The sequence below is a fragment of the Brachycentrus maculatus genome, unplaced genomic scaffold (genome assembly GCF_059751285.1).
Source record: "Brachycentrus maculatus isolate JH-2025_06_01 unplaced genomic scaffold, ASM5975128v1 h1tg000004l, whole genome shotgun sequence".
NCBI classification, from domain to species: domain Eukaryota; kingdom Metazoa; phylum Arthropoda; class Insecta; order Trichoptera; family Brachycentridae; genus Brachycentrus; species Brachycentrus maculatus.
Window position 1 is genome coordinate 2,846,208 of NW_028280759.1, and position 25,024 is coordinate 2,871,231.

The 25,024-nt window shown below is 33.6% G+C and overlaps 1 protein-coding gene across 2 annotated transcripts in view; it reads left to right on the forward strand.

The window, feature by feature from the left end:
- Asap (ArfGAP domain of ASAP) overlaps positions 1-25,024 on the forward strand; it is a 139,714-nt gene that overhangs the window by 97,551 nt on the left and 17,139 nt on the right. For both annotated transcript variants that reach the window (XM_088277181.1, XM_088277188.1), the window contains exons 4-9: positions 13,647-13,901; positions 18,121-18,366; positions 19,809-19,936; positions 20,595-20,728; positions 22,575-22,811; positions 24,452-24,674. In XM_088277181.1, the coding sequence (XP_088133307.1) occupies positions 13,647-13,901; positions 18,121-18,366; positions 19,809-19,936; positions 20,595-20,728; positions 22,575-22,811; positions 24,452-24,674 (1,223 nt within the window). The remainder of the gene's footprint in view (positions 1-13,646; positions 13,902-18,120; positions 18,367-19,808; positions 19,937-20,594; positions 20,729-22,574; positions 22,812-24,451; positions 24,675-25,024) is intronic.

Consider the following 25,024-nt stretch of genomic DNA (forward strand, 5'->3'; position numbering starts at 1 on the left):
ACCCGATAACGTAAAATTTGATGACGTATAGCGGTATCCGTTTTTCGTTTTATTAAAATATCTAATGTTTAAACCTTCATATCTCTCTTACTTCTCTTCAAATTTCAATAAGAATGCTACCGATAGTTTGATTTTTGATTTGATGATTTTTCATATTAATTATTTATCCAATAAACCATCAACATGAGAAAAATCCATTTAATAAAACACCGAAGTTCAAACGTACATATAAGCTATGTTCAGCCACAACAACAAAAAATATTGAAATTCGATATTAATTTATATTTTATTATATTATCGATATTAATTCTTATTGGGTAATATTCCCCTAAAATTTATTAATGCCATCTAACCTAAAAAATCTGAAACGTCAGTTTAACGAATAAAAATGAGACTTGAATACATCATGCGGTTAATATAATCCCACCGGAGCAAATTTTATAGGTGGAATGAAAAAACCGTTTTACTATCTACTCTGAATATTTGTAATCTGCGCACAATTTTAAAGACTGAGCGTTAAGATCAATTGGCAGTAGACAAACTATTGGTCCTTTTTTTAATTTCATAACACATAGATACATTCAAATATACATATTTATTTCATATTTACATTTACTATATGTATTACGGATCTTTAGGCATGGCCTGTGTTGAGCCGAATACTAACATGTTAATACAATTTTTATATTTATTTTTTATTTTTTATTTTATTTGTTTTTTTTTTATTTAATTATTAGATTATATACATAACTTACAGGAGATACAATACTAATTTACAGTATAAAGGTTTTTCAATAAAATAATTACACCTGGACTTTAATTAATTCACTTTCTACCTTGTCCCTTCCAATGCTAAGCAACCATCGACGGACACTGTTCTTTAAGACCTGATCACTCCTGGAAATCTTAATGGTTTCGCATCTTAATCATTGCATTTTGACCATCAATATTTAAAAATCTGTATTATATTCGGAACGTTAAAAAAATTAACATGATGTATAAAAAAACAATAGCTTATAAAAATCAATAATAATAACATTGATTAAATTACATGTTTTATATTACAAGCCATATCGGGTCATACTCGATTCATCGAACAATAATTTAGAAAGAAAACTTAATAGACTAACATTTTTGAACAACAAAATCAATTAGGTATTACAATATATTTTGTACAACTTTTTTTGTCAATAACCATATAAGATATACCATGTTTTTTTCTCGGTACATTGAATAATATAATACATTGCGTAATTATGTACACGCTATGATCAATAATTCTAATATTGATTTTAAATTATATCCGTGTTTAAAAAACGTACCTCTATGGCAATGAGTTCTTTGATGTACAAACATGAACCAATGTGAAAAGAAAAAAAATAAAGCTGTGATATTACTAACGATTTTTGTTGTTGTTGACTTTGTTCATATCTACATAAAATCAATATGAAGTTGTCAAAACATTGTCAGAAATGTAGTCTATTGTCTAGTTACAATGCTATTTTAACGATGCCTTCTTCTCAATGGAAAAACAATTTAATTTTTTAAAATTTTAAATATGGCATATATTATAAATGCATATGAGTTGAAAACTTTATGAATTGAATGCAATATTCTACTGTAGATTTGACAGGCATCGTGACGTAGTTGGGTAGACGTAGTTGGGTAGACGCTGCAAAATAAATTCAAGAAAGATGTTTTGTCAATTGGTCTGGGTGTTTGTAATGTATTTTTTTTAATTTAGCTTTCCTATCCTTACTTTACTACCTGTAGACAAGCTCCTAAAATATATGCTTTACTGGTTATTCCTTTTGATTAAAAAAATTTGAAAATTAAGCAAAATAGTTCTTTAAAAACATAGTCTTTAGGCCTTTCATCCTGGGTGGTGGTCTACTCGTAGACACAATACAATTTATTACAATGCAATGCATGTATGTAGAGTCAACTCTCTTTTATATCGAGGAAATAGTACAAACCTGCTTTGAATCGAATTGCCAACGTTGGTCCAGTTTTTCTAGTTTTCCGACCAAAATAAAACATTTTCACAATAGGCGTAGGAGTACCTGGGAGTACTTTAAAATCTACGTTCACGTAAACATAATTTACTTTACGTAAATTTATTTTACAAAATTGTCGCATTGCTTTGTTTGCGAAATACCAGGCGTTTTTTGTTGTTGACAATATACTGTAAATGACACAAGAATCTGAAATGTTTTGAACTGAAAATACCTTTCCCAATAATTACCCTTATGTAGGCGGCTGTCATTCCCAGTTCCGTGTCATGCCACATTACGTCAGGTACTCTCCTGCGTTGGTTTCAGGATACTTTAATAAACGTATGTACACTATAATTCTGAACGTTCAAATATGGTTTAACTGCAGATATACAAGTTTTTTTTCGGATTGATCAAACACAAATTAATTTTTTTAATTAACCTAGTGTTTATTTTGTAGAACTCTATATTTAAACTTTAAATATTTAAGTCAAACACTGATTTGAATCAACTACTCGTTAATTGTAAATTTTATCTTTAAAAAATAATAAAAATTCTGTGACAATTATTTCGCCTTATTGGGCCATTTTCAAACTAATGTGAAGGTTAAATAGACTGCAGGCCTATTAATATTTTAATTACACAATATCTTTATATATCAGTAGTATTTTCAATTTTGTCATTAAAAAAATGACTACCCAATACAGCCATACTCAACCTGCGGCCCGCGGGCTGCATGCGGCCCGCCAAGCTTTTTTGTGCGGCCCCCAACACATTTATCATCAGGAACATGATTTACAAAATCTGGCATTCTATAAATATAGAATCGTATATCTTGAGATTTATTTCGACTTTGACGTACAGACATAGAGACCCGAAGAGGATGGTCGTTGTCGTGTCAACATCAGATCTGGTATAAGAGTGTTGCTACTGCACACGCTAGATTTATTCCCAAAAAACAAACATTTGACAGACAAATATGCGCGCTATTATTATTCTGTTTTGGTAATATTTTTATAAATCTCAAATGGTTTTCCAAAAAAACGGGGGTGGTGGGTTTCATGATATTTTTTGACATACCAGTATAGTGTTGCGGCCCGTGTAGCTTTACAAATGTATGTATGCGGCCCGAAGAAAAAAAGGTTGAGTATCATTGACCCAATAGATTATGTTTTTTGTTTTTGTCATTTTTTTATTTTTAATAAAAATCTCGTAATAATCGTATTAATAATACTAATACACATACATCCACTTTTTTAACTTTTAGAAAATAAACTGTTTTCTCACACAAGTATTTATAAAATAAGTTTGGAATTCAAATTCGTTAATATTTTTAATGAATCTCAAAGAACGTAAAATACCGGAAGAGTTTAAAGTTTTGTCTACATACATAGATATACATAGGTATGATACTTATTTAAAATGACACAAACTTGGCAGCTTTTTTGTAATAATTGATAGTTCCAACGTCTGCTAAGCCATAAATCTTTTTTCAAAACAATTTCTATGTAGGCGGTTTTACACCTTGCGAACTGTACTACGTCCCACAGTGCGATTTGCGTAAATACGTACCTACGTTAGAATTTCCATAGTCACACTGACCACACACTTATTATTATTATTTTATTAAACATACTTATATAAGTTATTTATTGTAACTGCATATAGTTGGTAGAATTCCATGTGTTTGATAATGTCCTAAGAAGACGAAACGCGTCACGTATTAAGATATACATAAATAAATGTAGAATTCAATCCAACAAAAACCTTGTTTTATTTTGGATATATTACCCAACAATTATATGTAAGTTGCCCAAGAAAATTCTCCTTTTATGTACAAGGATTCATAGCATATTTAGTTAATATGTCGTAAAAATGATAGTGGATGTGTATAGTTAATAATCAATGAATAAGGTTGATCCCAAAAAAACAATACAATAGACACAATGGATTCAGTATCTTATATCAATCAAGATTTGTCACATAGCTCATTTATTTGTCTTTTACGTATTGTCATGTTTTCCAAATAAGACACCACTAAACCTGATATATCTTTATGTCCTATTGCCTCGTCAATTTTTATCAACTGCATATCTTAGTTTGCTCATTCTGTTTCCAATTTAAATCTTTCTTTTACACACTTACAATCACATATGTAAACAATTAATAATAATAAATATTAACGCTATTTTTTTATTTACTTAACTGAACTAACTGTACCTGCCCAAGCGTTGCTATTGCATTTCTAATTTATTTCATTTCACTAAAATGCTTTTGGAGCAATGAAAATTTTCAAAAATCTATGAAACAAAAATGCAATCCAAAACATTGAAAATGCCAGTTGACTCCAGGTGTCAAGAAACGCTGCCCGCCATGGCGTATTAAATGCTAACTAAATATTGCTCATGGGCAATATTTAGTTTTGGTTGTGATGCTGTTACGTTCAACAGATGGCGCTGCCATTGCGGTATTAAAATCCTTTTGAAAATACATGTTTTACCTGCCTGCATGTATATAAAAATACGCGCGTATTCGAATGCAACGTTGTGTTAAAATTTAAAACAATCAGTGAATAACTTGATATTTGAGATTTTGAACAAACGAATATTTACATGTTTATTTATGTAGATGATGATGATTATAATAATCTTCTCCTGACAACTTCAATTACTGAGGGTTGGCCCTCATAGTGGAATTTCCTGAACAGTACCTTTCCAGGGCAAATAGAACCTCTGCACGTTGGTTCCCTGTACTTCAGGACTTCTGCCCTCCACTTTCCCCATCATTATTTCTTTGGACGATCACGTCATATGATATCCTGGATATCGGTTTTTCTTCGCTTGATTGAGTTCAGTAATTGGCGAGTTTTCCCGGCTCTATGTACCTAGTACCTCCTCATTCGTTGTTTAATTTAGTAGGTATGTTACTTTACGAAAATGGCGCTAGATAAATTTTCCAAAAAAATCACATTTTGTATATCGTAGTCGTACTGGAGAAAGTGACCAACTAACAAAACGTAAAATGTTCAGGAGGGCCATTTAAGTTACTTTTGCTTGGCAAGAAAATATGTAGTTAGTCATTTTTAACAATTCAATATTTTATACTTCCAAGTTTAAAATTCTTTGGGATTTTTTTCAGGGCAATATTAAGCTAGTAAGATATCAAATATTTTAATGATCACGTTTTTGTAAAAAATGCACTTGGTCACTTTCTCCTGTATGACTACGATATAAAAAGCACTGTAAACTTTGTGATATGGTACTATAACACTCTTATCATTCATCGTTCACTTTGTGTTATACTACTTTAAATTAATTTAAGCGGTATTACGCAAAGTGAACGATGAATGATAAGAAGATCGTCAAAATTACTATCATTATTATTATTATTACGCAACATCCTTCGATAGAACCATTTTTCCATAGTAATGTTCTATTATCCTTTGATAAATTAATCATAAAATATATTTCACAACATTTTATGTGTGTTCAAATCCTTATAATTTTGAATATCTCCACTTAAGAGTTATTTTTAATTTTTGACATCCCAACATGGATGAAGAAGAATATGTAACTCGGGGGTATTTACAGGGGTTACGACCTGTCATAAGCAGGTTATTTGCTGGTATTTTACATACTATTTACGGGTATTTACGGAATTCCTTATTTTTACTTATGTATTTCAATATTTTATCATACACCGGTGTTGGGGTAATAACAGATAATCTGCTAGTCCATATATCGTAGTCTCGTTCAGGAGAAAGTAACCAACTAACAAAACGTAAAATGTTCAGGACGGCCATTTAAATCACTTTTGCTTGGCAAGAAAATAAAAATCAATGCAGTTAGTCATTTTTAACAAGTCAATAAATTATATCCAAGTTTTAAATCCTTTGGGATATTTTCAGGGCAATATTAAGCTAGTAAGATATCAAATAGTCATGAATCACGTTTTTGAAAAAAAATGCTTTTGGTCACTTTCTCCTGTATGACTACGATATAAATATATATATATATATATATATATATATATATATATATATATATATATATATATATATATATATATATATATATATATATATATATATATATATATATATATATATATATATATATATATATATATATATATATATATATATATATATATATATATATATATATATATATATATATATATATATATATATATATATATATATATATATATATATATATATATATATATATATATATATATATATATATATATATATATATATATATATATATATATATATATATATATATATATATATATATATATATATATATATATATATATATATATATATATATATATATATATATATATATATATATATATATATATATATATATATATATATATATATATATATTTATATTATAAATATAAAAGATCTCTCTATCATACTCGTTTATCAAAAGATCATACGATCATAATCTTGAATATGTACCTACTTTCTTGAACTGTTACTTGACTACCTGCGTAGGTACGGTGAACGATAAATATAAAACATCTAAGGTCCTACGTAACATGCCACTAATCCTTCGATCCTCCTTCGTGCGTACTGTTCACTATGTATTGTATAACGTAATAAATACTATGTAGGTGGCACCTACCTAATCCGTAATATGAGTATGTCCCCTTCCCCTCACGCTTTGCTCTTCGCCCAGGTGTACTACTTAACTGCCCGTGTTATTATGTACTAATAACGGCGGCAGAAAGCCTCTTCTTGTACCCCTTACCCTGCCTCCTTTATGCTCTCCTAGCGGCAGGGGTGGAAAAATCATTTTGTTGTAAAACTAAATTAAGTGCGAAATACTTATCAGATAATTATACAGCCTAGTTTTTTTTGTATAAGAAACCTTGTAAAAATTATTATAAAGAGTTCACGACTTAAAGTATTTTTCAGCCCACTTTAATTTATTATTCTACCGATTTCTTGCTCGATTTTAGATTTATTTAACTGAAAATATAGCTTGGATATTTCTACATATTTTTTATAAACTGCCGTTAGGTTTTATTATGAGGGTTTTGGTGAAAAATTATTCATGACTCCTTACTCATTATACTTTACATACACTATTTTACGGAATTTGTCAATTTTAATTGAAATTTTACCCAGGAAATATCACTATTTCTTAAAATCTATTAAAACACGCGTTTCGGTATATTCAGCATAATTTTTAAACACCGTAATAGATTTTAAGAATTATTAGTATTTCTTCTAACCCCTATCCACATCCAATGGTGCATAGGGCACTGCATTATATTGACTCAGTATTATCTTGAACGTTACTTACATGATGGCAAGGTGATCACTCCTGCGCTTCAGGGACCAGTTCAGGGTAGTGTTAAATAAACACATTGTAGTATTTGCCAAGTAAAATTTAAATTTTAAATGGATAAATAAATCCGCAAAGTGACTGCCGAATCAATTAATGAAACTAGACAAATTATAACGACCGCTTATATTCGATCACCTACAAATCCCTTACATTACCAATATAATAAAGCTTCAAGCACAGTAACATATGCGGTTTTATGTTTTCTTTACTGTTTTAGAAAATAAGAAACAAATCGTGTCAGAGTGCAAATTTGAACCATGACCACGATTTTTTTTACACTTAAATATTGATTTAATTTAGACCGTTTTAGTGCCACCCCTAGCGATTGTTTATTTATCGTGAAAATCCTCGTATTGTTAGGATATTTTTCTACTAAAGCATTGTGTACGGCGTGGGTCGCGTGGGATGACGATATTATTCTGCCAAGGGGGTCAAGTTATGGGATCTCTACAGCCACTTGTATCCTTTGGGATCGTTTACCACATTTAACTTTACCTCCAGTAACGTGTTCATTATCTATTATGGATAAATTACGTTATTCTGTTTAGCGACATGTCGAACCGTTTATTTATTTATGGAAACAACAACATTTTAAGCGCGTCCAAATAATTTGGGAGTTACTTTCTTGTGATTTGTGTGAATAATTCTTAAAATGAAAGGATTGTTTTAACACATAGTTGTTTAACTGACAAAACTGGGTTTTCTCTATTTAGTTGTTTTGTATTTTACATTTGTTTTGACATCTCAACAAAGACGAATTAGTCTGGGTTTCAGGCGTTTCTCAATATGTAAAAATAATCCGTGGTTCGGATCTTGCATACATCCAAATAAAAGGGTCTCTGCTAAATAAAAGCTTTCTTTATCCAACATAGATGGCTGTTGTGAACTCATATCAACTGTGTCATTAGATTAGTGATATATGTAGGAGTTCCAAAATTTTGAGCAGTGTGGTTGTCAACCATGGGTAGAATGGTGAATGTTGTACATAATGTAATCACTTAACCAGCTTATGACAGGTAATAAGCTCTGTAAATACCCTGACTTCCATGTTCTTCTTCATCTATGTTGAAATGTCAAGAAATTAATATATTTAAAAATGTATTTTATTCTGACGTTTTTCGGCTAACCGCATAAATTTTCCAATTGCGTTTTTTTTATTAATTTAATATAGTTGCATTTTTAATACAATTTAATACAATTTCTATACATTTCTACTTAAAACAATCTTATAATTTTAGTTGCGCTGAGCCTCTCCCAAAAAGAAACTGAGCTCTTCTGCTTGGAGAGGGAATTATTAGACTTATTTTAAAAGAAACAATTGTCTTGCAACGATTACAGTAGAGAAGGTACTTATTAGAAGTATTAAATATTCGTAAAGCACATTTGTCCCACGTTAATTTCAGGCGCCAGATGTCGGTAAAGATAACCCATCCTTAAAATTAAATACCAGAAAATTGGTACCCTCTTAATAAAAGCTTTGATGATCTTTTCGAGATTTGTATCTACCATTTTTTCTCTTTCATTATTTCTATCGTTCATCTCTCGTTTCATCTCAGCTACTGTTGGTATTACGCGCTCCTTTTGGTGTTGTTGGTAATTACGGGACCTATTCAGAATCACGTTTAGCTACCGCGCTGGAGGCCCTGGGTTCGATTCCCATGGGGGGGGGTTAGATTAACTTTTATTGATTTATTATAATATTTTTTTTTATTATACTGGTACCTATATTGCAGGATATATCATCTTGCCCTCATTTATGTAACGATCAAGATAACACAGTGCTCTATGCACCATTAGGCACGAGTTAAGGTTAGAAAAAGAAGAATTCAGAACATAATAGTTCTCTTTTTTTGACATCTCAACATAAAGAAAAAATAACATGAAAATACGGATATCTGGGTATTTACAGGTGTTGATAATTCAGATTTGTGAACAAGTATTTGAACACACTCAACTTTTGTACATAATAGTTCATATTGGTGTTTCATTTGATACCGCTTTCTACTTAAAAACGCTATTGAAACTGACTAGGGTTTTCAGCGCCAGGTGATTTTGAATGGTATGCCATTTCACAAGAAACACTATGAATAAGAGTAGAGAAGAGTGGGAATAAGAGATCATACAAAATTTATTTATAGAGCAATAAAATATCATATCTGTATCATGTCAATCGGCTTTGATTGGTCAATTGGAAATTAGGTGTTATTAATTCGCCATGTTTTGATTCGTTTAATTTCATGTTAAGGCGTCATTGAAAAATTGCTAGAGAAGGTAGGATATAGGGAATTAGGATTCGCCAAGTGTACTTTCATTCTTCTTTCAACATTATCGAGAAGTTTTGAGAATTGGACCGTTTATCGTTTTAATGTAAAAAGTCGAATAGCAACTTGAAAGTACAAACGTATACGTTTTTAAAGTAGACCCTTTGAATAGTGATCGCTCGACATAATGGGATTTTTGGGTTTGGAGTCACTAGTCCTTACGGCGTGCGGCAGTAGGGGCGTGTTGACCATCTATCCTGTATGAATTATTGCCGGGAACATTAAGGATAGCAGTCGCCACCTCCCCCAGAGCCCGGACCACACAGTACGTTTCCACAGTCCAACTAATGTTTCTCTTGTCAGAATCCTCGGATCAAATTTTAAATGATTCTCTGGAATTTTGTGTGAACGTTCTAGTTTGTTATAAGCTCCTGAGATATCATGACATCATTATAACTTCTTCCTCGTACGTAAAGACAGTTCGGCTGTCCAAACTTAAAACACAGTGAGGGACATTTTTTTTCGTAGTACGTTTTTTTTGCATTTTTGGACTAAGTAGAATCTACTCAGTCCAAAAATGCAAAAAAAACGTACTACAAAAAAATGTCCCTTACTGTGTTTTAAGTTTGGACAGCCGAGTTTTAGACGATTTATATGTATATTCACTACATTTTTTCATTATTTGAAGTTTTAGTTAAGAGATAAAATAATGATTTTAATTTATATTTCAAGATTTAACATTGTGATTAAAATATAACTTTGTTTTAAAATCACTATAAATATTTTACTATAACTTAATTATAATGTCTACGAGTTTCGAAGCTAACCGCTTCTTTTTCAAGAGTGATTAATACTCTTGAATGATTAATAATGTTAATCAGTCTTGAAAAAGAAGCGGTTAGCTTCGAAACCGGTAGACATTATGATTAAGTTATAATAAAATATTGATAGTGATTTTAAAATAAAATTTTATTTTAATTATAAAATTAAGTGTTCTCGCATTCGTAGAAGCCTGGGTGTAACTGTTATCTATGGTAAAGTAGAGGAAAGGCAGCATTGGAGGTAGATAACCTGAACATATTGTAAATCAGGCGATCGCCACGGATCTTCCTCGAAAGACATCTAGAAGAAGACCAAAAAACTCATGAATGCTACATAAAGATAACATGATTCGAAGGCATGACCTAGGTAACGTTGTATATGATAGAAATACCTATAACCTGAAGACGAGGAGAGCTGACAGTCTACAAAGACGATAAGTTGGGATGGAGCAAGGAAGAAGAAGATTTGAAGTTTTAGTTTTTCGCAAGCAGAAATCGTTATTATCGTAGATAAATTTGTATACAGGAAACACGGGATGATACATAGTATAATAATCCCTTGTTAGCATGCTTGTATACGACATTAAACCATTGCGAGGGTCATGAACGGGTACTCGTATAAGAAAGTTCACACGGGATTACTATCTAGGCGTTAAGCAAAGTGCCCTTAAGTAGTTTTTTCGCCCAATTAGCCATAAATAATAATAATAATAAATTTGAATAATTTAAATAGCGCCATTGTCGTAAAATAGTCAACTACCTCAAGAGCGCCACTATGAATGAATTGGGGAAAAGAAGATAGTGGAAATGATTTAGCAAACAAATATGTTTTTAGTTTTTTCCATATTATTGTCATTATTATGCAAAAAAATATATCAATAAAAATTATAACTTGCAGTGGCCGTTTAAGGTCTTAGGAATATAGTCTAAAAATGTTTTAAATCTAACAATTTTTCTGGTATTCTTTTATCTTCATTGTCGCATCTTTTTATTGCAGAAATGTTTCGTCTGCATATTAGATTCTGCCATAAGGCATTACTTTGATTTTTATATATATATATATATATAATATATATATATATATATATATATATATATATATATATATATATATATATATATATATATATATATATATATATATATATATATATAAATATATATATATATATATATATATATATATATATATATATATATATATATATATATATATATATATATATATATATATATATATGTATATATATAGTATATATATATATATATATATATATATATATATATATATATATATATATATATATATATATATTCTCCCTCTTCTAACTCTTATCCGCACCCAATAGTACATAGGACACTGCATCGTATCGACCCACTGTTATCTTAATCGTTGATTGCAAAAAGACAAGGTCATCACTCCTACGCTTCTTGTACCAGTCCAGGGTGATATAAAATGAACACGAGAGTGAAAAATCACTTATATCAAATTTACCCCCCCCCCTGGAAATAGAACTCGGGAACTCTAGTACGGCAACCAGACACACTTACCACTACACTACAGAGGAGGACACACACACGCACACGCCCACACACACACACACACACACACACACACATACACACACGCGCACAAGTTATGCATTTGCGGTCGATTCAAGACTAGAGTGACCGTATGATATTACACAACTTTATAATACCTACATACTCGTATATTATGTGCATAGTTATATTACAGTTTATACCACCTGCAATTTTATGGCGTGTTCCGCGTCCGCATAACTTATTTTGTTCCAATAACGAGCACTGGTCCACGACATGTCGTACTTATAAGGCGCGCTAGTACTATCTCAAAGGGACCGCATATATCCTCATGGATACTGTATTATTCACCATGTCGCGATGCAGACGTGCGCAACTCGCCTAAATATTTATGCCAGACGAAGTCTGCGGAACATAATTGAAAACCAATATCGCGTTTCTATTTATCGGCGACACGGAAAACAGCAGTGCATAATTTGTTTCATATGCTTAAAAATGCAAGAGATGTGTGTGTCTTTTCTTTGCCCAGGGTGAGAATCCCCTTCGTTGCGCGCCTTTTCTTGCGATTCTAGACCGTCATCCACTCCTTTCTAGCAATATTGATAAATTGATCTGCTCGTAGCGCTGGTTGACGACCGACGTTTCTTCGTCTAGTTCTTTGTCACCACACCAGAACTATTCTTTTCCACCTGCCATCTTTTGATCTTTTTTAAAAGCAAAATAATCCTACCCTTTGTTTGTTATTTATTTATTTTAGAAATCCTGTAAAGTTAAACAATATTTGTACAATATAATTATAATTTATTTAAAAAAAAAGGTATTCTCTGTACTTAATAGGTAGTAACATATTTTTAAATGAATAATTTTGGATTATTTATATAGCGCCATTTTCTTAAAATACTACCTCAAGGTGTTTCGTTGTGATGAAATTGGGAAAAATACAATTATGGAGATGGTTTAGCAAACAATACATATATATGTATATATATATATATATATATATATATATATATATATATATATATATATATATATATATATATATATATATATATATATATATATATATATATATATATATATATATATATATATATATATATACATATATATATATATATACATATGCTCCTTTCAACAACGTCATATTTCAAAAAACTTGATTTTTCAGGAGATCGTTTTTAAAGTTTAAGAATATAATGAAATGTATTAAAAATAAATATCAAGCCACTTATTGAACTTTTTACCGTGGAACAGATCTTTTTAGGTAAAACCTGAATGTTTTTTAACCAATTGAAAAATACTTAGTATTTTTTAAAAAATAATTAAACAGTACCTTTTCTTCAAAATGCAAAAACAAAACTTTTTGCCCTGTGGCCGGTAAATGTTAATTTAAAAACATGCGGTTTTTGCTGGGATATAGTACATTTTCTGGGCATTCCGAAGACACGCACAACTGAAAATTGACGATTTTTTATATATGAAGTTGTTGAAAGGAGTGAGCGATATGTAGTACGGTTTTTTCGTGTGGATATTCGGCGAACGAACGATATATCAAGTGGATGAAGTCAGTATTACAGTAGAAGCCGTCTTGCGATTCCATTCTTCCTCTCGGGCATCCGGGCATTCCAGTAAATAGTTTTTCCTTTCCAGATGCAGAACATCAACAACATAGTGATGTTCCCCGTGGACAGCCTGCTGAAGGGCGAGCTGCGGGGCGTGAAGGGCGACCTCAAGCGGCCGTTCGACAAGGCGTCCAAGGACTACGACTCCAAGTACGTGAAGATCGAGAAGGAGAAAAAGTCGCAGGCCAGGGACGCCGGCCTCATCCGGACGGAGGTCACCTCGGCCGAGATCGCCGACGAGATGGAGAAGGAGCGCAGGCTCTTCCAGCTGCAGATGTGCGAGGTGAGAATTGACACTATGAATAATATGAAAATAACTCCTGTAATTGGAGATAATCCAGATTTTGTGAACAAGTATTTGGACACACTCAAAATGTTGTAAATAAATTATCTGGTCAAATTATAAGCTTAAATAATAAAAATGAAAATGGTATTTTCTGGCGTTTCTCATGTGTGTGATTATAATCCAGGATTCGAACATCACATACTTATATAATATTAGAGTTTCTGCTTAATAAAAAGCTTCTTTACATCTCACCAATAGATGTCTCTAGTGAAGTTCTAGTGATTCAAGAACAAGGTTTCTAAATTGGTTCATATATATATATATATAGAACTTCTAAGAATTTGAGTAATGTGGTTGTCAATAATGGGTAGAATTGGTGAATGTTACACGTGTGTAAGGTGATCACTTAAACCAGCCTATGACGGTCGTCAGCCCCGTAAATGCCCAGACTTCCATATTCTTCTTCATCTTTGATGAGATTTTAAAAAATATTAAGACAAAAGCTTTGTTGATATTAAATATACATCTTTGGCAGTTTTGTTTATGGAATTTCATAGTTATGACATTACTAGGCAAGGCCTTGAAACGAATCGACGCGAAATGGAATGCAATTCTGGTCCTAAGGATTCTGCAAATATTGTTCAAGGATAGGGAACACAGTTTATAACACATTATTTAAGAATGCTTTGCCCCACCAAATTTCTCTGAAGTTGATTAAATTTTCCATACCTAAATACTGTAAAATTACTCTCTAAACACCCGGTACGGGGTAATATTAGAATTGCTATTTTTTATGTTTAAAAAATAACGTTCAATGAATGTAAGGGACTTACATTCCACTGATAAGAATACTATCGCCAGATAATACAGTTCATTGTTAATATGCGCTCTCAGAAATGAATCACAGATTTTTATAACCTGTTATTTAATGTTATCTTTGTAAATAAATTAATCTCTTGAAATTAGATAGCCCTATTCGTATTTTTTGTGAATGTTTCTTCTTTAGATAATTTTCCTATGTACCTACATAGGTTATGAACATCAAACCCTTATCCGCACCCCAATGGTGCATAAGGCACTGATCATATAAACGCAGTGTTATCTGACACACAGTTAACACACAAAGGAAAGGTGATCAGCCCTCCGCCTCAGGTACCTGTCCACGGTAATATTGAATAAAATTAGAGTGAAAAAATCACTTATATTTATTTGATCCCCCGCTGGGAATCGAACCCGGGACCTCCAGTACGGCAGCCAAGCGTGCTGACCATTACACTACGGAGGCGGACCAATGACACTGAGTGTTTATAAATTGTCCAACACATTTTGCTTTTGAATTATTTATGTTTAAATCGTGATTTTTCTAGCATAGTTACCCCAAAAGTCGTGGTAACCAAGGACTAGAAATGGTCAATAATTACCAAAACGTTTCCGAACTATTTTCGCTGATGAGCATCGCTAGCATCGAGTTTGCCATTATGAGTTTGGGGTCATATCGCCGACCTAATTATTTTGTGAAGAATTTTCTAGTCGCATCCATTTTTCAGCGGGGTGGGTGGATGTTATAACGCGGTGCGTTATGCTCCCTGCTCTGTCCTCTCTCTTCCCGCGGGATTTCATTATAGTCCGGACATTTCCTCGCGTTCCCAGTTCCCATTACAGCCGGGAAATGAGGAATGTCCACCCGAGGCGTCGGGAATGCGCCATTAGGTATTATTATACTCCATCGGGTGCAATTCCCGGCGCTTTAATTCTGAATGAAGTTGCCGCGGACTATTTCCACACTAGCGAGGAAAACCCTCATAAGAATTTTTCCTTTTTTTCTAATAATATTATTTTACATGAACCTTATCACTGCATCGATTACATGCAGAAATAAACTTTTTAATTAGTGAAGATAACGTTATATTATTTATTATACCAGCTGCCTGACATATCGTAGTCATACAGGAGAAAGTGACCAAGTGCAATTTTTAACAAAAACGTGATCATTGATTATTTGATGTCTTACTAGCTTAATATTGCCCTGTAAAAAATCCCAAAGGATTTAAAACTTGGATGTATAATATATTGACTTGTTAAAAATGACTAACTGCATTGATGTTTATTTTCTTGCCAAGCAAAAGTGACTTAAATGGCCCTCCTGAACATTTTACATTTTGTTCACTTTATCCTGTACGACTACGATATATAAAATAGAACTAATTCTGGGATCCAAAATAAATGATCTGAAAAAATACTTTATGGATTTTTTATATTTTCTCATTTGTTTATTTTAAATATACTTCTTACCTTATGTTTTTCTCATTTATTTCTTTTAAATATGCTTCTTATGCCTATTTATTATACCTGCTTATTGTTTTTATATTTGGCCATGTATTAGTTTTGGTTATTTAAAAAAAAATCTTTTTTGTAACTTTATTATTTGTATTCCAGTCTTGTTAACCTTACTCCCATGTCCCAAAATGAGAAATATAAATTACTCATCGGGAATATTTTATATATGACTTATGTATGTAATATGTTTTAAAAAATAAATAAATAAATAATATTGGCATCAACTTTGTGAAATGTCATGATTTGAATATTTAAACATAATAATTAAAAATCAAGCTTGTATAAGCCCTCTTTTTGAGTTTATTAATGTAAACACGACTAGTTTCGAGAACTACAGATGTTCTCACCAACAGGTGAAAATAACCAAAAAGTTTGTATCTTCACATGTTGACAAGAACACATGTAAATATAACATAACGTTCTCGAAACTAAACTCAAAAAATGGTCTTATACTAGTGTTTTTATTTATATATACATATCGCTCACTCCTTTCAAGAACGTCATAAATCAAACATCATTAATTTTCAGTTATGCATGTTTTCAGAATGCCCAGAAAATGTACTATATCCCAGCAAAAACGGCATATTTTTAATAATATTTACCCGCTACAGGGCAGAAAGAGTTGTTTTTCCATTTTGAAGAAAAGGTATTGTTTAATTATTTTTTAAATATATTAAATATTTTTCAAATGGAGAAAAAATCTTCAGGTTTTACCTAAAGAGATCTGTTGCAAAGTAAAAAGTTCGATAAGAGGCTTGATATTTATTTTTAATACATTGTGTTATATTTTTAAACTTTAAAAACGTTCTCCTGAAAAATCAAGTTTTTTTTATTTATGACGTTCTTGAAAGGAGTGAGCGATATGTGTTCATATCTGTAAAAAAATATTTAAATTTCATACTATTTTTTGTCGAACCCAGAAACTCTGACTACGCTAACGAAGTACGTTAACCGCGGAGTTAGAGCGTTAACTTTAGTGTGAAATCCCACAACCTGTTTTTATAGCGAATACATTTATATAAATCATGATAAAAGCCGCTTGTAGAATACATAGTGTATTTTGTAATGTGGGATGAGGGTTTCAAAGGAAATATGAAACGTAGTAAAAGTAATCGGCGGAATCCATTTAGGCTTCTCGAGTACCATTACGGAGTAATATGAATAGGAGTTGAAACTTCGCGAGATATGGAAGTTGAGGACTAAAATTTTAATGGAAATTTATATTCAACCGCGGAGTCTTACCTGATTCATTATTTAGATCGCGGAATAGTTATATGAATGGAACAAAATTTAGGTTTCGAGAATTGTACATTTTTGACATCTCAACATAGACGAAGAAGAGTATGGAAGTCTGGGTATTTACAGGGCTTACGACCTGTCATGTATGAAAACATAATGTACATATGAAAGCGAAACATGGAGCTGGCAAAGAAAGGATGAAAGCAGAGTGAACGCTGTTGAAATGCTCTCCTTCAGACGAATGTGTGGAAAATCTTTTTATGACAGAATTAAAAACGAAGATATAAGAAAGGAATGTAAGGCTGAACAAGGGGCAATTGAAAATTAAGGTTGTATGGAAATGTGAAGCGAATGGACGAGAGAATGACTAAGAAAATATAATGCGAATGTGAGCTGGAGAACAGAACGAGGACGGCCGAAAAAAGACATGGCCTAATCAGATCAATCAGAACCTACAATCTGGTGGTTTCAAAAGTCTACGTAATCGTAGGGCATGTATGACTAGATGTATGGATGTGATGGAAGCTAGGAGTGTATGTAAGGAGAGAAGAGTATGGCGTTCCATCCTCTCTGCCTACCCCTTCTTGCTTCTTACTATGCTTCTTTGGGTTCTTGAAAGTGTTTTATAACCTTTTTCCAGTACCTGATAAAGTTCAACGAGATAAAGACGAAGAAGGGCATCGAGCTGCTGCAGCACCTGGTGGAGTACTACCACGCGCAGACCAACTACTTCCAGGACGGGCTGAAGACCATCGAGCACTTCGGCAGCTACGTGGCCGACCTGAGCGTGCGGCTGCAGCGCATCCGCCAGCAGCAGGACGAGGAGCGGCGCCGGCTCGCCGAGCTGCGCGCCACGCTGCGCGCCGCCGCGCCCCAGGAGAAGGAGGTGACTTTAATACCCTCATATGTCCTCATTTCCAAGGGTCGTGACCATCCTCAACCTCTGTCCTGCTTTGCCCCCTTTTCAGCTTTCAAAGACAACAGCTGGAGGCGCGTTGCAGGAGCCTGGGTGAGAACCTATCCAACATCGGATCCGTGATTGTTCACAAGGAACTGTCACGAGAGGTGGTATCATACATGATCAAAATAGTGAAGGACATTGGTAACACAAACCAAAGTAGGACACAAAATGCCGAACCCTCTTCTAGTGGAACGGAAGGTCTGCTGATGACAGTCAACAGTCCGCCTACTCCTGAGGAGTTTTACGTGGTTTCCTCCCAGCAATGAGCAAATGCTGAGAAGTTCCTGTTTGGCCCACACTAGATAATCCCTCCTGTTCCCAACACAGATTCAAATAAAAACATATTTAATTAGCTAGAAGAAACAAAAATCCATTAAATGATCTATAAACCTTGTACATAATAAGCAAGGTAAATAATAAATACAACTCTCATCTAAAAAAAGTCCATCTCAGGCAAAAGAGGTGGCTTTAACTACTCTCAACCCATCCGCATCGCTCCAACCACTGATGAACTTGTGGCATCCTTGATTTGGTTAGTCTTAAGTGTTCTCGGGAATTGTCTCCAATCTTCTTTCTTTCAAAGGTCTTTTAAGATTGAGAAATAAGAAGAATTCAGAAAGAGCCAGACCAGGTGTGAGAGTGGGTGGGGAAGAACAGTGATCGCGTATTACACGAGAGTCCTAATACCTAAATGGGCTGAAGCTGATGAAAAAACAACGCTCCGGCCCATTCAGATTTCAGAACTCTTGAGTTTGTGGCCAAAAACTTGATCACAGTTCATCCCCACCTACCTAATCTCATTCTTCCTGACGTATCCTTGTTTACCAAACTCGAAAGACCTTTAAAAAAGAAGGAAACTGTTCCCGAGTTTAAGGCAAATGCAACGAAGGAGCTCAAAGACCTCACAAAAGAAGCGTTCCAGAACTGTTTCTAAAAGTGGAAAAACCGTTGGGATAAGTATGTACGTCGGGGAGGTGGACTACCTTGAAGGGCACACGTACCTACCCAGACATGTAAATTCTAAATAAAGTACATTTTGTATTATAACGTCAATCTATGTATTAATTGATCAGGCCATGTATATTATTATTATATATATATTCCTAATTTTTTAATACATTGATTTGAAGAATACGTATTTATTTAATCATGTCGTTTTAAATGTGTAAATTGTAAACCGCCCTTGGGTTGATTTCTGATGAAAACTACGCTACATAAATTGTCCAACAAGTAAACACTTAACGGACTGACCAAATCAAGGCCGCCACAAGTTCATCAGTGGCTGGAGCGAAGCGGATGGCAGCTTTGAAGTATGTGCATGGTGAATTATCATTGATTAAAGATTTAAACTGATCTTTTTGTCACAGACTGGTTCCTCTGTCGGTGGCTACTCCCTGCATCAACTCCAAGGCGATAAACAGCACGGCGTGACCAGAACAGGACACTTATTAAAAAAATCAGAAGGAAAAGTCAGGAGAGTTTGGCAGAAGAGAAGGTTAATCTTGTATTATTTATTGATTCGGCATTAACTTGTGGAATGACATGATTATTTTATTAAAATTAAACACTTGAATATACCACTTTAATGAGTTTTATTTATAAATATGACTAGTTTCGAAAACGACAGATGTTTTCATCTTCTGGTACAAATTAAAACTAACAAACAAAAATATATTTAGGTGTATAGGTTAACAAATAAAGGGAAGGGAGGGGGGTTAAGGAACAAGATTTTTTGTAAAAGGAAACATTGATAATAATGGTGACGTATTTTGAAATAGTATATTATTAATTAATGTTTTATCTGAATTTAAATTTTTATGTATTTCTAAATTTTCTAAATTATTCATGACTTGACCTTTATTTGTAACAGAGTGTAATAATTTAAGTGTATGAGAGTCAAATGAGTGGTTAGTTTCCATGATATGATTTGCAAATTCCGAAAAATAATTACTTGTTAGTCCACGGCGATGTTCTCTTATCTGTCATTTTCGAAACTAGTCGTATATATAAATAAAACTCATTAATGTGGTTTATTCATAAGTATTTAATTTTAATAAAATACGGTTAATCTTACTGATAATTTTTCAAAATTCATTGGTACAATTTTTTAAAAAATTTTCTCGATAGTCATATTGTATGTGCTTTTGTTACAGATGTCGAGTTACCGCTGAAGGATATCTAGATATATTTCATGCCGATGAATCAAAACCTCCCACAAGAGTTAATTTGTTAACATGTCAAATCAAAGTAGTCTCTGATGATAAAAGAGGCTTCGACCTAGTTTCTTGTAAGTAAATTTTATCCCAGTATAATTCGGTAGCTTAAAAGTTTTTTTTTTTTTTTTAAAGTATTTTCTTAAAATTATTTTTGTCCGCCTCCGTAGTGTAATAGTCAGCACGCTCGGCTACCGTTCTGGAGGTCCCGGGTTCGATTCCCAGGGGGGTCAAATAAATATTAGTGATTTTTTCACTGTAATATTTATTCAATATTACCCTGGACTGGTACCTGAAGCGGAGGGCTGATCACCTTTGCTTCATGTGTAAACGATCAAGATAACACTGCGTTTATATGACGCAGTGCCCTATGCACCATTGGGGTGCGGATAAGGGTTTTATTATTATAATTCGGTAGCTTAGAATTTCATCAATATGTCATTTATTTTTTCAGGAACTGCATTATTCATCCTATGGATGATATATCAATATTAAAAGTATCTCAACTTGGGATAAAACATTATATACAAAAGACGGTGGAAATTTTGATATCCCAGGGCTTATGACCTGCTATTTGATGGAACCACTATTAGCCACACTTCCTAATCTATTCAATAAATACTCGCATATGAAAGGATTCCTATCATGTATACAGGTTTCCAAAACTAATGCAATAAGGATCTTCAATAATGGGCAGAATGGCGTATGTTACACAAGTGTATAAAGTGATCACTTAAACCAGCCAAATGCCAGGTCATAAACCCTGGGATGGTCAGATTTTTATCTTCTTTTGTATAAAAACGATAGATTTTTCATCTCATGTTGTGACACCTATATACATATAATCTTATATGAGTTAAATTTTTTCTGTAATATTTATGGAAAAAATGTTTTTATAATTTTTTTTTAATTGTTTACCTTTCAATAACTTTTTTTCTTTTCAAAACTATATATATTTATTTCCAAGAAAAACTTATTTTTTTAATACAAAAAAAAAAACAATTATGTTAAATTTTACCTAGGTTTAAAGAAAATCACGTTGCGGGCTATCAAATATCTCGCCTTAATGTAATATACAAAAGGCATTGCATCCACACTTCTAATTCAAGCTATAGAATTTATTTCAAAGTACTTGAAATAAATACTTGGTAGGCAGAGAGAATCGAACGCCACACCACTCTGTCTTTGCAAACATTCTTTGCCTCTTCTACATTCATGCATCTCCTCATACATACCCGACGATTATTACGACTCCTGACCCGGCCGCTTTCAAGTATTTGACATACCTGATTGTGCCAAGTTTTCCTCGGTCGTCCTCTGCTTCTTTTTCCAACTACATTCGCTCCATAAATTTGTTTAACCGTTCTTTCTTCACTCATACGCTCCACATGTCCAAACCATCTCAACACACCTTTCTTAATTTTATCGATAATGCTTATCTCAGCCTTACATTCTTTCCTTATTTCATCATTCGAACATCTATCAAACATCGTTTTGCCACACATTCGTCTGAGGGATCGCATTTCGACTGCATTCAGTCTGCTTTCATCCTTCTTTTGCCAACTCCATGCTTCGCTTCCATACATAAGGGTTGGAACCAGAACTCCATTGTGTACTGCCAGTTTAGCTTCCGCTGATAGATTTTTATTTGCTAAAACTGATTTTAGTGCACCATTCACTCTGTTCCCAGCATTCACTCTCCTTTCTATGTCTTTATCAATCTTTCCATCCCTAGAAAACATAGTACCCAAATATATGATATAACATATAACTTTCATTTCATATAATATATAACTTTCATTTCAATAAAATATTTTCATACCTAGTACAATCCGTTTTGACAATACTGATGGCAGGTGCATAGTACATTGTTGCATTATAAAATATATTTTCCTGAATGTTTGACGTCACGTGTTGCAGACAATCGAACTTACCACTTCCAAGCGGAGGACGAGAGCGACCAGCGCGCGTGGATGTCGGTGCTGGTAAACTGCAAGGACGGGGCCCTGCGGCGGGCCTTCCGGGAGGGCGAGGAGGGCGGCGGCGCGGGCGATGGGGAGGGCGGCCACTCCCTGCTGGACCTGCACCAGGCCATCATCAGGGCCGTGCTCCGCCTGCCCGGGAACCACGCCTGCTGCGACTGCGGTTCCACCAACGGTAAATACTGTGCTATTCCACGTTGCAATATATCGTATCTGTGCCGAAGAAAGATGGTAGCACAGTCAAACATTAGAGCAGAGGTTCCCAAAGTGTGCGCCGCGGCGCCCTGGTGCGCTGTAGAAAGTCAAGATGGGCGCCGTGAGTCGATCCTCTATCATTATCCAAAACCGCAAATATTCACGTATACCTATAAAGTAACAATTTATATTTTGAGAGCTAGCATCTTTCTACCCAACTTCTATTATCGTAGGTTCCTATTTCATTCGACTATAATATATATACATATATACATATGTATATAGTCACATTATCTATTCCAAATAGCTTACTAAAGTAGGGCGCCGTGACAAAATACTAAACTTCAAAGTGCGCCGCAGGCTGAAAAAGATTGGGAACCGCTGCATTAGAGCATGATAACTAGTGTCTAAATAAGTGCCCTCTTGGGAATCGAACCCGGGACCTCCATCATGGTAGCCTAGCGCGCTAACCACTACACTATGGAGACGGACAACTAAAAATGAAAAATAAATAATATTTGTGAATTTTCAGTCTAATATTTATTTAATATGACCCTGGACTGTTACCTGAAGCGGAAGGCTGTTTACCTTTCCTTCATGTATTTAACGATTAAGATAACACTGCTTCTATATGATGCAGTGCCCTATGCACCATTGAGGTGCGGATAAGGGTTAGAAGAAGAAGAAGAAATAAGTGCTACCACAACTAACTCTTAACCACACCAAATGGTGCGTAGGGCACTGCATCAAATTAATGCAATGTCATGTTGATTGTTAATTATATGAAGGTTAATTATATGAAGGTACTTATTCAGGGTAATATTATAAATACATTATAGTGAAAAACCATTTTCATTTACTTTGACGCTCCTGGGAGTCGAATTCGGGACCTATAGCATGGTAGCAAGCTTTCTTCTACTTCCGTCTCATTCTGAAGATTTTTTTAAAACCATGCATGTATTTATTTTTTAATATTCAAATATATTATAACAAAACAACCTTTACCTAACTGGCATTTTCAATGTTTGCTATGTTATAAAATATAAATAGTAAAAATGCTATTTTTGTGGTTAAATCTATCCATTTTTGGGTGTTTTATCAGTGGGAACAAAGAAAATATTTTGAAACAATAGAAGTTCATAAATATGTAAATTATAATAATCCACTGATAAAACAATTAAGCCAAATATGTCCCAAGGACGCAACTCTAAAATTTAATTTATTTTCTGTATATGGTTTTGAATATTGAAAGCCAAACTTTGTAACTTTGTGGATCATATTGATATAGACTTTGTTTTCTGATCCACTCACATTTTTACTAACCAACTAGTTTCGGCAACAACCTGTTGCTCTCTTCAGGGTTTAATTTATGACTTATTCTATAATTTATAAACTAGTTGGTTAATAAAAATGTGAGTGGATCAGAAAACAAAGTCTTTTTATTTCTCAAAGTAATATATCTATGTACGGTGTTTCAAAATGATGCGGAATGTATTGAAACACGTGTCATAATAGATCGTAAGAAATAGTGGTATTTACTAAGTAAAACTTAAGTTAAAAATAAAAATGCTTTCAAAAATGACATATTTTATAAAAATATAAATTTATCGCACCTTGCAGATGCCACGTGGCTGTCGACGAACTTCGGTATAATAGTCTGCATCGAGTGCTCCGGGGTCCACCGCGACCTCGGGGTGCACATCTCCCGCATCCAGTCCCTCACCCTGGACCGCCTCACCACATCGCAGCTGCTGCTGGCGCGCCACATCGGCAACCAGGCCTTCAACGAGGTCATGGAGAGGACCCTCGTGCAGGGGGACAAGCCCACGCCCGAGAGCACCATGTGAGAATATGCGCTTCATCATCATTCGGCCCGTTTCATTTGATTCTATTTCATTTTGTCTGCCTGTTGTGATTCACATTTGCTTCCCTTCTCCTCCGTGTAATTTTTCCCTTTGTAATGGTCCTTCTGCACCGAATTATGTTCGCTGAAAATATTTTAATATCTTCATCTTCAAACCCTTATCCGCACCCGATGGTGCATTTAAACCCTTATCCACACCCCAATGGTGCATAGGGCACTGCATCATATAAGCGCAGTGTTATCTTGATCGTTAAAACATAAAGGAAAGGTGATCAGCACTCCGCTTCAGGTGCCAGTAGTAATATTGAATTAATATTGGGTAATATTGA